This window comes from Rhinoraja longicauda, chromosome 1 (genome assembly GCF_053455715.1).
Source record: "Rhinoraja longicauda isolate Sanriku21f chromosome 1, sRhiLon1.1, whole genome shotgun sequence".
Taxonomy (NCBI): Eukaryota; Metazoa; Chordata; class Chondrichthyes; order Rajiformes; family Arhynchobatidae; genus Rhinoraja; species Rhinoraja longicauda.
Window position 1 is genome coordinate 98,988,624 of NC_135953.1, and position 16,648 is coordinate 99,005,271.

Sequence of the window (16,648 nt, forward strand, 5' to 3'; positions counted from 1 at the left end):
CTGTTGTAATGAGGGTTCACTGTAACTGTCGAGTGTGTTGTAGTCGGTATACAGTGCACTCACTGTGCGGCAGTAGTGGATGAATGAATATGTAGAATGCTTGATGGGTTGCCATTGATGGGGCTGTATTATCCTTGACCATGCTAATCCCCTTGAGAGTTACAGGGGCTACACTCAACCAGCCAGGTGGAGTGTGTTCCATCAGACTTCAGACTTGTGCCTTGAAAATGGTGGAAATGGACAATAGACAATAGGTGCAAGAGTAGGCCATTCAGCCCTTCGAGCCAGCACCGCCATTCAATGTGATCATGGCTGATCATTCTCAATCAGTACCCCATTCCTGCCTTCTCCCCATACCCCCTGACTCCGCTATCCTTAAGAGCTCTATCTAGCTCTCTCTTGAATGCATTCAGAGAATTGGCCTCCACTGCCTTCTGAGGCAGAGAATTCCACAGATTCACAACTCTCTGACTGAAAAAGTTTTTCCTCATCTCCATTCTAAATGGCCTACCTCTTATTCTTAAACTGTGGCCCCTGGTTCTGGACTCCCCCAACATTGGGAACATGTTTCTTGCCTCTAACGTGACAAACCCCTTAATAATCTTATACGAAAGACTATGCAATGTCAGGAAGTGAGTTACATTTTTGGAGTCAATATATTTAATCGGCTTCTGCATTTCCCAAATAAAAGCGTACCAACACCTCTGCTACCTTAGAAGGCTTAGGAAGTTCAGCGTGTCCCCAACCCTCACCAACGTCTTTCACCAGCATTTTATCGGGACGCATCGCAGCATGGTTTGGGAACAGCACCAACCAAAACGGCAAGAAATTGCAGAGAATTGTGTTCACAGCCCAGACCTTCACACAAACAACCTTCCTTCCATCGACTCCATCTACACTTCACGCTGCCTCGGCAAGGCCACCAGCACACCTTCAGATTCAGAGTCAGTTTCTTCACAGCTGTTATCAGGCAACTGAGCCATCCTATCACCAACTAGAGAGCGGTCCTGACCTACCATACGTCATTGGAGACCCTCAGACTGTCTTTAATCTGACTTTACTGGACTTTATTTCGCACTAAACATTATTCCCTTTATCCTGTATCTTAATGGGCGGTTTGACTGTAATAATTTATAGTCTTTTCACTTACTGGATAACACATAAGAAAAAAGCTTTTCACTGTACCTCGGTATACGTGCCAATAAACGAAGTATAGAAGTGTAAAAACGCACACCTCCAGATTCAGGGACAGTTTCTTCCAAGCTGTTATCAGGCAACTGAACCATTCTATTAAAAATTAGAGAGCAGTCCTAGTTACAATCTACCTCAGTGGATTATCTTTCATTGGACTTTAGTGGTCATTATCTTGTACTTAACGTTATTCTCTTTATCATGTATCTGTAAACTGTGAACAGCTCAATTGTAATCATGAATTGTCTTTCTGCTGACTAGTTAGCATGCAAGAAAGCTTTTTACTGTACCTCGGTAAACGTGACAATAAGCTAAAGTAAACTAAACAATTATAATTGTAACTATATTTCAAAAGAACTTCATTAACTTCACAATATCTGATGTCATAAGTGGTGCTACAGAAATGAACGACTTTCTCTCTCTCATTCTTTCATCCCCAACTCCCAACCTTTTATCTCCCAAACATCAAAGGAATACGATCCAAGCTTGTGGAACCCGTATTTATCACTTAACCCTTTAAGCCTGGAAGCGTGTGCCACTAATCTCAGGAACAGTTTCTTCCTCTCTGATGTCAGACTTCTGAATGGTCCTGCCATAAGTTAGGATGCTGCCCATTTCACCTCTTGCCCATTGTGAACATTGGACCTTTCACTAGAGGACACAAAGTGCTGGAATAACTCAATGGGTCAGGCAGCATCTCTGGAGAACATGAATGTAGAAACAAAGAACTGTAGATGCTGGATGACACCAAGGGACACAAAGTGCTGGAGTAACTCAGCGGGGGGGGTGAAAAGCTTTACTCTGTACCTTGGTAAACCTAAACCTGAAGGGCAGCACAGTGGCGCAGAAGTAGAGTTGCTGCCTTACGACGCCAGAGACCTGGGTTCGATCCTGACTGCGGGTGCTGTCTGTGCGGCGTTTGTCCGTTTTCCCTGTGACCGTGTGGGTTTTTCTCCGGGTGCTCCAGTTTCCTCCCACATTCCAAAGATGTACAGGTTTGTAGGTTAATTGGCTTCTGTAAAATTGTAAATAGTCCCTAATGTGTAGGATGGTGCTAGTGTAGAGAGTATAATGGTCGGCGTGGACTCAGTGGGCCGAAGGGCCTGTTTCCCTGCTGTATCTCTATAGTAAAGTCTAAAGTCTAAAATCGCCGATGCCTTTAGATTTTGAGTCATACCCTGACAACTGCTCAAGTTTACATTTGCTCCCTCCTCTGTCTTTCTCGCTGGTATGGACACAAAGTGCTGGAGTCACTCAGCATCTCAGGCAGCATCTCTGGAGAAAAGGAATGTGTGACGTTTTGGGTTGGGACCCTTCTTCACACTTAGTCTGAAGAAGGGTCCCGACCCGAAACATCACCCATCCTTGTTCTCCAGAGATGCTGCCTGAGCCGCTGAGTTACTCCAGCACTTTGAGTCTATCTTCGGTATGAACCAGCATCTGCAGTTCCCTTCTACATATTTTCCTCGCTGGTATGATTTTTTCTGCAGTATCCACAACTGAAAAAGAGCACAATCAGTTGTGAAATTCTGAGGGGCTGGCTGAGAAAGGCACTGTAAAGATGCAAATCCCCTCTCTTTCCTTCACTTGACTCACCAGTCGTACAGTCTCACTCATGGTGCAGGAGCGCCATCACAGGTCACAGGGGAGAACTGCAGGAATGCCCAAAAGGACACAGAGTGCTGGAATAACTCAGCAGGTCAGGCAGCACACCTGGAGAACATAGATAGGTGACACCCGAAGAAAGACACAAAGTACAGGAGTAACTCAGCGGCACAGGCAGCATCTCTAGAGAGAAGGAATGGGTGTCGCAACCATTCTTCAGGTTTAAACCAGCATGTGCAGTTCCTTCCTACACGTGGATAGGTGACATTCTGGTTTGTGAAAGTAGGCTCTCAACCCAAAACATCACCAATCCATGTTTTCCAGAGATGCTGCCCGATCTGCTGTTATTCAGCACTGTGTCCATTTGTGTATTAACCAGCATCTGCCACTTAGTTTAGTTAATTTAGAGACGCAGAATGGAAACAGGCCCTTCGGCCCATCGAGTCTGTGCCGACCAACAATCACCCATACACTAGTTCTATCCTGCACACTATGAGTGAATGTGAGCAATGGGGAGAAGTTGAGCAGGCTAGGACTCTATACCTTGGAGCACAGGAGGATGAATGGAGATCTTATAGAGGTGTACAAAATCATGGGAGGAATAGATCAGGTAAACGCACAGAGTCTCTTGGCCCAAGTATGGGGAATTGAGAAGTAGAGGACATCGGCTTAAGGTGAGGAGGGAAAGATTTAATAGGAACATTTAGGCAGGTACACGGATAGGACAGATTTAGAGGGATGTGGGCCAAATGCAGGCAGATGGGACTAGTGTAGATGGGACATGTTGGACGGTATGGGCAAGTTGGGCAGAAGGGCCTGTTTACATGCTGTAAAACTCTACAACTTTATGACTGTATGACACTAGGGACAATTTACAGGGGCCAATTAACCTACAAATCACGTCTTGGGAATATAGGAAGAAACCGGAGCACCAGGAGAAAACCCACACAGTCACAGGGAGAACGTACAAACTCCATACGGACAGCACCCGTGGTCAGGATTGAACCTGGATATCTGGCACTGTAAGGCAACAACTCTACCGCTGTGGCACTGTGCTGCCCTGCAGTTCTTTGTTTCTGCAGTTAAGTCCAAATACTCTCCAGTTGTTCAAAGCAACCCCCCCTGACTAATCAGTCAAAAGGATGAAATTATTTGACCAAACAACCCCCAAAATACCTGCAATGCAATGAGTTTCATAGAAATTCACGAATGGAGCGGTCGAATGTGAAATCACATTGTATTAATCATTGCACAATCTTTTGTGGTGGATTACACGCCAAACGCAAACAGGTCGGTAGGTTAATTGACTTCGGTAAAATTATAAATTGTTCCTAGTGTGTAGGATAATGTCAGTTGTATGGGGATTGCTGGTCAGCGTGGATTCAGTGGGCCGAAAGGCCTTTTTCCTGCGTGGTGTCTCTAAACTAATGTTTAGAGTCTTAGGACTGAGGTGAGGAAAAACTTCACCCAGAGAGTTGTGAATCTGTGGAATTCTATGCCGCAGAAGGCAGTGGAGGCCAATTTACTGAAGCCACTTAACCTTCCGCTGTTTCCGCGCTGTATCTCTAAAGTGTAAAGTCTAAAGACTGGGAGAGGAATGAAGGCTCAAATGAGAAAGAGAGGGAGAGAGAAAGAGAGAGAGAGATATTTTATTGTCATTTGTCCCGAAATAGATTAGGTTCTTACTTGCAACAGCACAATAGATAGAGTCATAGAGAGTCATAGAGTCATACAGAGTGGAAAAAAGCTCTTCGGCCCAACTTGCCCATGCCAACCAACATGCCCCTCCTACACTTGTCCCACCTGCTCGTGTTTGACGCATAGTCTAAAGTCTAAGATATCAAGTTTTAATTCCACAAAGGTTTGTGATAATCCAAAAAGGTCAACAATTCTATGAGTTGATTAACAAGCAAAGGACTGCAGATGCTGGAATCCAAAATAAAAGCAGATAATGGAAACACTAAGCAGGCTTAGCAGCATCTATGGAGAGAGAAACATGAGTTAATGTTTCTGGTGAATGACGTTCCATCAGAATAGTTCTGATAAATGATTTTCAACCCGAAACGTTAACTACGTTTCTCTGTCCCCAAACACTGCCCGACCTGGTAAGTCTGTTCTAAAGTCTTTGGTTTTTAGTTGAGTTTATTATTAGCCTTTTTGCTGTGTGCTACCCAGTCAGTGAAAAGACTATACATGATTGCAATCGAGCTGCCCCAGTGTACAGATACAGGATAGAGGGAATAACTTTTATTGCAAGTCAAAATCCAGTAAAGTCCGATAAAAGATAGTCCAAAGGTTTCCAATGAGGTAGTTGGGAGGTCAGGATCACTTCTAGTTGGTGATAAGAGTGAGTTTGTGTTTAGTGTATTGTCATGTGTACCAAGGTACAGTGAAAAGCTTTTGCTGTATGCTAACCAGTCAGCAGAAAGACTATACATGATTACAATCTAGCCATCCGCAGTGTACAGATACAGGGTAAAGATAATAATAATGGTTCAATTGCCTGATAATAACTGGGAAAGAACTGTCCCTGAATCTGGAGCTAAACATTTTCATATTTCTGTACCACTTGCCTGATGGGAGAGGGGAGAAGTGGACCAGGGTGAAACTCATCCTTGATTATATTGGTGGCCTTGCCGAGGCAGCGTGAAATGTAGATGGAGTTAACGAAGGGTCTCGACCTGAAATGTCACCTATTCCTTTTCTCCAGAGTTGCTGCCCGACCTGCTGAGTTACTCCAGCTTTTTGTGTCCATCTTCAATGGAAGGGTCTCGACCCGAAACGTCACCCATTCCTTCTCTCCAGAGATGTTGCCTGTCCCGTTGAGTTACTCCAGTTTTTAGTGTGTATCTTCAACGGAAGGGAGGTTAATTTGTGTGATAGTCTGAGCAACGTCCACAATTCACTGCAATTTATGCTTTTACCTTGTGAGAATGGTTACCGTTAAATAACGAATAAAAGACCACGTAAGAAAAAGAAACAATTTTATTAGCCAAATAATACACAGAAAGCTTTGCCACTTGCATCCCCCTACTTTCCCACCACCCCAACCAAAAGAAGTGTTCTTTATATACAACACTTACATCAAAATAGGCTTATAAATATTGTTCATGGTTAACAGTGGTTCCTTTACTAACCCGGTAAATTATTACATTCTGGCGTCCCTGTATACTGCGTCCAAATGAAAATCCATAACTACACTTTGAAATGAAACAGAGAGTCACAGGTTTTAGGAGAGTAGAACATGCTTCCAGCAACTTGCTTTTTTTCTATAAACTGTCTCTCCATGGTAAATATGAGTGCTGTCTGACACTGTAGACATTGTATTATACAAATCAGCAATATAACTATATCAGACGCTATTTCGGAACAGATAAAAGAGAAGAATTAGCATCAAAATATATATTTTTTATGTTTCATTCAGTGACACTGAACAAGATAATTCAGAGGAAACAGCCATGAGCCTTTTTTTAAAATCTCAGTTTGTCGTAGAATTCGAGTTAATGAACACCTAAACTTGTTATCAAACACAGAAAAAAATTGCTGCTGCTCTCTACCTACTAGTTTTTTAATTTTGATATTTTATAAAAGTTATTCTTTTAATAAAGGTAAGGAATCTCGCCATGACTCTCATTAATTATTTGTTTCTGACAGAGTTATTGAGGGATCAGTTGGATTGGGATTTAGATGTGATTCATCTGGGCCTGTTGATTACGTTGTAGCTTTGTGGTCAACTGATTAACTATCGTGCCCAAGCAGTTTCATCTGCATTATTTATTGGCTAGAAACATCAGTCAGGGCCCAGTATTAGTGAGTGGCAAGCAGTCTTGTTGAAAGTAGATTGCATCTTGTCAAGGGTGGTACTTTGTAGACGGGAGAGATTTTAGTTTACTTTCGAGATACATCAGGGCAACAGTATGGCCCATCGAGTCCACACCGACTACAGATCACCTAGATCTATGTTATCCCACGTTCTAATCTACTCCCCACACCTCGGGACACTTCACAGAGGTCACTTAACGTGCAAACCCGAAATTAGGATGCAGGAGGAAACCAGAGCACCTGGAGGAAACCCACGCAGTCACAGGGTCAGAGTCATAGGATCATAGTCATAGGGTCATAGAGTCATAGTCATAGAATAATAGGGTCATCGAGTCAGTCAAAGAGTCAGAGGGTCAGCTGGTTATAGAGTCAGAGTCATAGGGTCATTGGGACATGGATCATACAGCATGGAAACAGGCTCTTCGGCCAAACTTGCCCACACTGACCAACATGCCCCATCTACACTAGTCCCACCTGCCTGCTTTTGGCCCATATCCCCCTAAACCTATCCTATCCATGCACTTGTTTAAATGCTTCTTAAACATTACGATAGTACCTGCCTCAACTACCTCCTTCGGCAGCTCGTTCCACATACCCACCACCATTTGTGTAAAAAAAGTTACCCCTCGGGTTCCCATGAAATCTCCCCCCCCCCCTCACCTTATACGTATGTCCTCTGGTTCATGATTCCTCTACTAGCTATTCCTCTCATGATTTTGTACACCTCTACAAGATCACCCCTCATCTGCTGGATGTAAAAGAGATGCCCTGTATTAGGAGCAAAACTCAAAGTACTGGAGGAGCTCAGTGGGTCGGGAAGGAATAAGGCAATGCTTCGGGTCGGCATCCTTCTTCAGTCTGATTTTAGAAGGGGGAGAGAAAGCTGGAAAAGAGAGGTGGGGGGCAGAACAAATAGTGACAGGTGGTAGGCACTCCAGCATTTGTGTCTTTTTTTTGTAAATCAGCATCTGCCATTCCTTGTTTCTACAAGTGATAGGTGGATACAAGTGATGGGAGTATGATTGGCAGATAGGTGGAGTTCCGCCCACCTCCTCTCGTTTCCAGCTTTCCCCTCTACTGCAATCAGTCTGAGGAAGGGTCACAAACCAAAATGTCACCCGTCCATTCCCTCTGCTGATGCTGCCTGACCCGCTGAGTTCCTCCAGCACTTTGTGTTTTGCTCAGGATTCCAGCATCTGCAGTTGCTTGTGACTCCATTGTCTTATATCGGTAGGTGGTGGTGGAGGGAGGGGGGGGGGGGGGGGGAGGGGGGGGGGGTGGGCGGGGTTGCGGAGGGGGTCAGCTGTGGCTTCCAGATAGATGAACTCACCATTAGGTGCCAAACACGTATGCAGTGCTGCACAGACACAGAAAAGCTTAACAATCTCACACGAGCAATTAAGGTCATGGAGTACATCTTTTGCTGTCAACTCCTAGCGACTCCTCCACTCTTCAGACTTTAGAAATACAACACAGAAACAGCCCCCTCAGATTCGTATTAAACCCCCCCCCCCCACCCCTCCCCTCCTTCACCTTAAACCTATGTCCTCAGGTTCTTGATTTTAGCTTCTGGACGGTTAAAATTCCAGGTTGCACCATAAGCTGGCACAGAGCAAAGTGTGCTCCAGGATACCAGGCATAGACCAGCATGGTTCACTCATTAAGGTCACACACTGGGGTGGGGGCACTGAGGGAGCAGAATTCCTTCCTGCTGTGACTGAAATGCGAGTGGAGTTGCAGCAGATGCGACGCATTGTGCATGCGGTCAACGTTGCTTGGAGGAGCCTACACAGTTGTTGCATGCTTCTCCCACTTGTCGTCTCCTGGCAGGGGAAGAATGAAATGCACTCATCTCCATTTCAACAGGGATTCTCAGCGATCCCTCTTCTATGACTGTGGCTGGTAAACTGAGACTTTATAAATACCTCTGGCACCAACCTGCAAGCAGTGAAATGCATTAAAGGGTTCATGGTTCCACCGGCAATGTGGTCCACCCCCTGCCTTCTGATTGCGGTGACATCTTAATGAAGAATTAACTGTCGCATAGAGATACAGAGAGGGGAGGGAGTGTTGTTCTTTGCATATTTTCATTCCTCTAAATTTCCCTTTCCCCTGACTCAGTCTGACGAAGGGTCTCAATCCGAAACATCACCGACTCCTTTTCTCCAGAGATGCTGACTGACCCGTCGAATTACTGTAGCATTTCACGTCTATTTCCAGGTAGAATTGTTCTCTGACCCCCTTTGACAGGAACAGCCACTTCTTGCATTTCCCTCTTCCAACTTCTCTCTTCCTTCCTGTACCTCCAAGCTTTGTTGCTTTGTCTTCCCACCAATCTTCTTTTCCTTCATGCCAACTCTCCAGAGGGGTTTCAACTGCATGTTGGTCCGGCAGTCATTGGTTTGTGTGAAGTCCTTGGTTTATTAAGGAATTGTGGCAATGGAAATCAGCAAGAACCCATTGAGAAATGATCCTTACCAACAATACCCAGCATGCACTGCTAACAGACACCATCGGCACGGACACTGAGCTCCAAAGTAGCATGGCTGGCATCAAATCAAAACTGCACATTGACTAACAACATGATTGGTCTATTCTGATTATCCTGATGAAGATGATAGCTGAAGAAGGGTCCCCACCCGAAATGTCACCCATCCTTTTTTTCCCAGAGATGCTGCCTGACCCACTGAGTTACTCCAGCACTTTGTATTACCTGTCTCTGCAGATCCTTTCTACACATTAAGTCAAAGCTGCACATTAACTAACAACATGAATGATCTGGTCCGACTATCTCAGATGAACCTTCTTTCTCTCAGTATAAACATCTTCACCATATTGAAATCCAGCTTAATTCAATCCACCAGCTGTTCTGATGCTGCCTTTTCCATCTCTAGAAGCAATCATAATCCCAAAGCTTCAACACTGATGACCCTTAGTTCTTACAGAACGTGTTTCCCAAAGACAACCAGCTGTGAAAAGTGTCGCCGGCTTCTGTAGTCATCTACTGCCTTGTTCACTATCTCTCGATTGCAACTTATATTAATGTCATGGATTGACTACTGCTTAATGAGCTTTCCAATTTCTTAAAGCCATGTTAATACAAAAATAAAGCTCCCATTGGCATGAAACGAATACACCGGCTAGCCTCCGTGTAGAGATGTGATGTTATTTTAATCAACACTTTATCTCATAAGTTCAAGGAGCTGAATTAGGCCATTTGGCCCATCAAGTCTACTCCGCCATTCAATCATGGCTGATCTATCTTTCCCTCTCAACCGCATTCTCCTGCCTTCTCCCCATAACCCCTGACACCCTTACAAATCACAAATCTGTCAATCTCCGCCTTAAAAATCATCATTGACTTGGCCTCCACAGCCATCTGTGTGACAATGAATTCCACAGATTCACCACCCTCTGACTGAAGCAATTCTTCCTCATCTCCTTTCTAAAGCTATGTCCTTTTATTCTGAGGCTGTGGCCTCTGGTCCTAGACTCTCCCACTAATGGAAACATCCTCTCCACATTCATCCATTCAGTATCTCTTCAGTTTTCAGAATGCAAAAAGATCCATGCATGCTCCCATGTGTAACAACTCAAATTTCAAACCTAGTTGATGAAATAAATTGTTTGTGTGAAGTTTAGCTTTTAGTAAAACTATCTGTTTAAAGATTCAATCAATAGCCAGTTCATGTGTTGCAATCATTCCTACTTTTTCTTTTGGGACGATATTATCTGGCCAATCAGCTGGAAATGTTGCTGTATACAATTTCTCGACTTCTGTTTGCTCCCCACAAACACAATTAAGGCCACATTCAAAGGAAAATTTAAGATGGATTTGGAGAATATTTCTCAAACTGTGAAGCCATGTGAAGTCATAGAGTCATACAGCAGGGAAAAGGCCCTTCGGCCCAACTTGCCCATGCTAACCAAGAAGCCCCATCTACACTAGTCCCACCTGCCTGCGTTTGGCCCATATCCCTCGCAGATTATAGGAATTACTTGGATCACTCCGTCAAAGAGCTAGCATTGACCGGATGGGATGAATGGCCTCCTTCCGTGCTGTAGGATTACATGAAAGCTACCAGTTTAACTTAGGTAACTTTACAGCTTTGGTTAGTTTATGTTTCAGCCCAATTTGTTTTTAATTTTTTGAGTGATCTTACTTTTTGTTGTTGATAAAGTTAAATGTAACTCTTGTAAAGCTAATGCGATGGTGTAATCCGGTCTCTAAAGTATAAGTCCATACTCTGGTGAGTTTTTTTAAACAAAATGGTGCGCTACTGGTCTAAAGAGTTAATATTTGCTATTTACTGCCTATTAAACAGCTGTGATGAATCGAGATACTTAGCATTTTGCTTCCTTCAGTACTGGGAACAATGACTATGCCCAATACGGATGTTCTGACATATACTGTACATCAGGCAATAGTGAAGTTACTAATACCCTGGAAAAAAAGGAACAAGTGACCTTTGACAGGCCAGGATTTACGGAAACACTGGATTTAATCTAAACTGTACAATAAAAAACACCTGCATATAGTACAACCCCTAGACGTTTCTGCCCTTCCTAAAAAAATGATGCAAGGATCACACACACACACACGCACACACACACGTTAAGTTTATTTCCTTCTTTTAAACGTTATGCCAGAAATATCTCTACAAGCACATGACGGCTTCATATATAAGCAACCGTATAAGATGTAGCATTCTGGTGTTTGTGGCCTGAATGTTTGATACTTTTAATAGCAAGTCGTGCTATTGAGTCCTTTAATGAGTTGCCACATGGAAAACTGTCACCAGCTAAAGCATTGAATCCAGATGCAGCAGAAATAAAACATACTTGCTTCAAACAGGCCGGAGTTATTGCGATTATATCTGAGAAAGCTGTAACTAAGATCCTGGCCGTTGTTTATTTTTGTTTCTTACAAAGAGAAAGTACGTTCAGGTTAGTCCTACCACGGATTTTATGGTCTCACAAACCGAGTCCCTGGTTGGAAGGAGAAAGGGCTTGAAATGCGGCGCTCAAATAGAGGTGCCTCTGTCGGGGTCATTGTTGAGGTTGTACATAGATGATGGAGTTGGCTGGTAGGGGATTGAGGACATGGTCTTAATGGGACTTCTGAAGAAGCCACCGTTGGGTGCCCTGCTTCGGAAGGGGCCAGTTCGGTGGTCGGGCATGGGTCCGAACGAGAAGCCGGAGGCGGCTTTCGCTGAGAGGCTGCGGCTTATAGTCTGAATCTGCTCCGGTATGAAGGTGGTGGTGGTGATGTGCGTGTTCCTGAAGTCGCTGATCTGCTCGAGGGCCTGCCGCGTGGGGATGGTGTCGACCTCCAGGGGGGTCAGGTCAATGGACGAGGCGGAATACTGCTTGTGGGGGCTGTCATCGTCAGTGCAGAGGCTGTTCACTCTCCTATGCAGGTGCTCCAGGTCGATCTCCTTATCGTCCTGTCAATGGGAGAGAAACAGAGGGAAGGGGGTTAGAACCAAGCTATCCATCAACAGCGGTGGAGCCAGTCAAAATTACTCATCACTGCTCAGGAGTTTCTAATCTGAGCCAATTTCAGTGCCAGTGATGGTCAGACCCTGCAGGAGAAAAAGTGATGTGATACCTTCATTGGTGGACTTTAGACTTTAGACATACAGCATGGAAACAGGCCCTTCGGCCCACCGAGTCCGCGCTGACCAGCGATCCCCGTACACTAGCACTGTCCTCCACACTAGGGACAATTTACAATTTTACCAAAGCAAATTTATCTACAAACCTGCACGTCTTGTGGGAGAAAACCGGACCACCTGGAGAAAACCCACATGATCAAACCCCCATGGGTCACGGGGAGGATGGAGCAACTCTTTACGGACAGCACCCGTAGTCAGGATTGAACCCGGATGTCTGGCGCTCTAAGGCAGCAACTCTACCGCTGTGCCACTGTGCCGCCCCCAATGTTATTGATATTGGTTCATTATTATCACGTACTGATATAAAGCGTAAAGCTTTTGTTTGCTTACTACTCCATCAGATCAATGAAAATACACAAAGTGCTGGAGTTAGAGCAGCACTGTGAAGCAGCGGTAGAGTTGCTGCCTTACAGTGGCAGAGGCCCGCAATCGATCTTGACCATGGGTGCTTGTCTGTAGGAGTTTGTGTGTTCTTCATGTGACTGCGTGGGTTTTCTCTGGGTGCTCTGGTTTCCTCCCACATTCCAAAGACATGATGGTTTGTGAGTTGATTGGTTTAGATACATTGTCCCTAGTAGGTTAGAACTAATGTATGGGGATCACTGGTCGGCATAGACTTGGTGGGCCGAAGGGCCTGTTTCCACACTGTATCTCTATACATGCAACCTTCTGACTCAAAGGAAGAGGGCCCCATTGAGTTTACCATGACATCACGCTTCTAATCAATGGTGATAGTATTCAGTCCTAGGTTCCGCATTGATGTCAGTGTCCACATTATCTTGTATTGCACATTTCCTACATATACATACTAAAAGGGGAATTCAGCTTAGTGCTGAGTAGTACCATTGTGATATGTAGAACATAGAACATAGAACAGTATGGCACCAGAACAGGTCCTTTAGCCCACAATCATATCATATCATATCATATATATATACAGCCGGAAACAGGCCTTTTCGGCCCTCCAAGTCCGTGCCGCCCAGCGATCCCCGTACATTAACACTATCCTACACCCACTAGGGACAATTTAAAAAAAAACATTTACCCAGCCAATTAACCTACATACCTGTACGTCTTTGGAGTGTGGGAGGAAACCGAAGATCTCGGAGAAAACCCACGCAGGTCACGGGGAGAACGTACAAACTCCTTACAGTGCAGCACCCGTAGTCAGGATCGAACCTGAGTCTCCGGCGCTGCATTCGCTGTAAAGCAGCAACTCTACCGCTGCGCTACCGTGCCGCCCTGACGTCTACGCCGAGCACAATGCCATGTTAAACCAATGCACGTGACCCATTTCCTTCATTCTCTGCATTTCCATGTGCCTATCTAAAAGACTCTTAAATGCCACTATCATAAGTGCCTCGACCATCAGCCCTGGCAGCACGTTCCAGTACCCACCACCATCTGTTTAAAAGACTAGTCCCGCACATCTCCTTTAAATATTGCCCCGCTCACCTTAAAGCTATGCCATCTAGTCTTTGACATTTCCTCTCGTGAATGGTATGATTTGACTGGGTACCATGCACATTGCGTGTGTGTGTCTGCTAATAAAAGACTAACTACCTAGGTTCTGACTATCTACCAGATCTATGCCTCTCGTAATTTTATACACTTCTAACAGATCTCCCTCAACGTCCGCCGTTCAAGAGAAAACATTCCAAGTTTGTCCAACCTCTCCTTGCAGCTGATAGTTTGAATGAGTTCAGTGCCACCGATACCATTTACTGGGTGCACTGCATAACAATATGTGGTCAAGCAGCCAGATTCTAGTAGCTAAACTCCGCAGCCTACAAACAACCTAATATGAGGTTTTGATATGGAGTAGTTCAAAATAAGAAGGTCATGTTCCAAGGATAAGTGGGAGGAGAAGGTTCTTGGCCTGAAACGTCACCCATTCCTTCTATCCAGAGATGCTGCCAGTCTCGCTGAGTTACTCCAGCATTTTGTGTCTCAATATGTTATTTTAAGAGTGTAACTCTCTGGCCACTGATAGGGAATAGTTTAGGAGTCCTTAAAACATTGGTGAACTTCATCAAGGAATGAGTGTTGGGCGAAAACACCAGAATCTCATCAGCCTGATTGTTTTAAGTTGTGACTCTTGACTCTCTTTGGCTGCAAAATATTTCCAAAGTATTTCCATGGGTTTGACACACCACAAGGTCACGAAATCTTAAAATAATTGTAATTTTCCTATGACTGCTTTAGGTCGCTTTTATGTGATATTGTTTGTGAAGTTTCTCATGGATCAATTTCAAATGGCATGAGAAAAATAACTAGATGTATAATCTTTGAAAGTTATGTTTCAATTACACTAATCTCAGTCTAAACCTCTATCTCTACGCTGCAGACATTCATTCCTTGAATGCTGATTGAACTGGTAGCTTAACTGGTAAGTTCTAATGGAGCTACTATATTTGTCTGGTTAATGGAGAGGGCAGGGGGATGAAGGAATTTTTTCCTTCAACTTTTTCTATGAAGGAGCAGCTTTTGAGATCAATTGCAGAAGTGGTGATACAAGTTGATTGGAAAATAGAACTGGTGATATAGGTTTATAGGTATTCTAAGAGGTGATATTTGCACGATGGATTCATTGTGCTCACCTTACATGTTGCACTGAGCCAATCAAGTGCAATAGAAGATAATTTAAGCGTATTCACATTACAGGCAAATTATCTTATGTTAGCCCACCCCTGTAGTGCATTTTAGTGCAACACTGTGGTGCAGCAGTAGAGTTGCTGCCTTACAGCGCCAGTGACCCGGGTTCGATCCTAACTACGGGTGCTGTCTGTACGGAGTTTGTACGTTCTCCCCTGTGACCGCGTGGGTTTTCTCCGGGTGCCCAGGTTTCCTCCCACATTCCATAACCGTGCGGGTTTGTAGAATAATTGGCCTCTGCATATTGTCCCTGGTGTGTGTGATAGAACTAGCGCACAGGATGAATGCTTGTCGGTGCAGACTCGGTGGGTCAAAGGGTCTGTTTCCACGTTGTGTCTCTAAACTAGAAAATAAACATTCTGTGGGTAGCAATGTTTTGAAAATGTAATAGTAAATTACAACTATCAAAAAATATATGTAGATTATCTTTGTTTTGCATGTTATTCAAACAAACCAGATAATACTATACAGAAATACAATCATGCCAAACTCAAGTACAATAGGTAGAGCCAAGGGGAAGATACAGAGTGCAGAATATAGTTCTCAGCATTGTAGCCCATCAGTTCCATAGGCAAAGTCCAATGTCCACAATGGCGTTGAGGCGAATCGGACCGTACCCTGGCTTATGGAAGGATCATTCAAAAGCCAGATGTTCCTGAGCTGTTCTTTAAACTTTAGGCTTTAGAGATATAGCGCTGAAACGGGCTCTTAGGCCCAACAAGTCCGTGCCGACCAGTGATCACCCCGTACGCTAACCTACATACACGAGGAACAACTTTACAATCTTTACATCTTAACAAAGCTAATTAACCTATAAACCTGTACATCTTTGGAATGTGAGGGGAAACTGGAGCTCCAGTAGAAAACCCATACGGTCACAGGGAACACGCACAAACTCCATACAGACAGTCCCCTTAGTCAGTATCAAACACGGGTCTCTGGTGCTGTGAGGCAGCAACCCTACTGCTGCGCCACTGTGCTGCCTTCTCAGATACAATTCTGGACGAGCAATAAACGTTGGCCTTGTCACCAATGATTACCTCCCAAATTGAAAAATTGTGAACTCATCATTCGCGGAGAACCCTCCTAAACAATGTTGGCAGATGTGGACACCTGTCTCCCTTCTCCCCTCTTCCTAGTTTTAAAGAACTTGTGCATCTCAGTTTTTAGTTTAGTTTAGTTTTAAGATAGAGCATGGAAACAGGCTCTTCGGCCCTTTGAGTTCACGTTAACCATTGATGACTTGTTCACACTAGTTCAATGTTATCCCACTTTCTCATCCACTCCCCACATAATTTGTGGGACAATTTACAGAGGCCAATTAGCCTACAAACCCGCATGTCTGTGGGATGTGGGAGGAAACTGGAGCACCTGGAGGAAAACCCACGCGGTCACATGGAGAATGTTCAATCTCTAAACTTTATGCACCTACGCACAGCACCAGTGGTCAGGATTGAACCCGGGTCTCTGGCACTGTGAGGCAGTGGCTCCACCAGCTGTGCCATCGTTCTGTCCTTGGCTGTGAACAATGCAATCTTCCCCCATTATGTTCCATCAGACCTTCTGCAGAGTTCTATCCCTTTTCCCAGTGGATGTGTTACCTCCCTGCACCTTCTAAGACCTAGATGCTTCACTTCATACTCCCAGAATATAGCAAAGCCACATTACCCCATCCCATCTATTGATTCTGATTCCAG

At 44.4% G+C, this 16,648-nt stretch overlaps 1 protein-coding gene across 2 annotated transcripts in view; it reads right to left on the bottom strand.

Annotated features, from left to right (window-relative positions):
* Nucleotides 1-5,763: 5,763 nt before the first annotated feature.
* The window catches only part of grid2 (glutamate receptor, ionotropic, delta 2), a 771,247-nt gene continuing 760,362 nt past the window's right edge, over nucleotides 5,764-16,648 (bottom strand). For both annotated transcript variants that reach the window (XM_078403214.1, XM_078403218.1), the window contains one exon: nucleotides 5,764-12,065. In XM_078403214.1, the coding sequence (XP_078259340.1) occupies nucleotides 11,643-12,065 (423 nt within the window). In that variant the 3' untranslated portion in view covers nucleotides 5,764-11,642. The remainder of the gene's footprint in view (nucleotides 12,066-16,648) is intronic.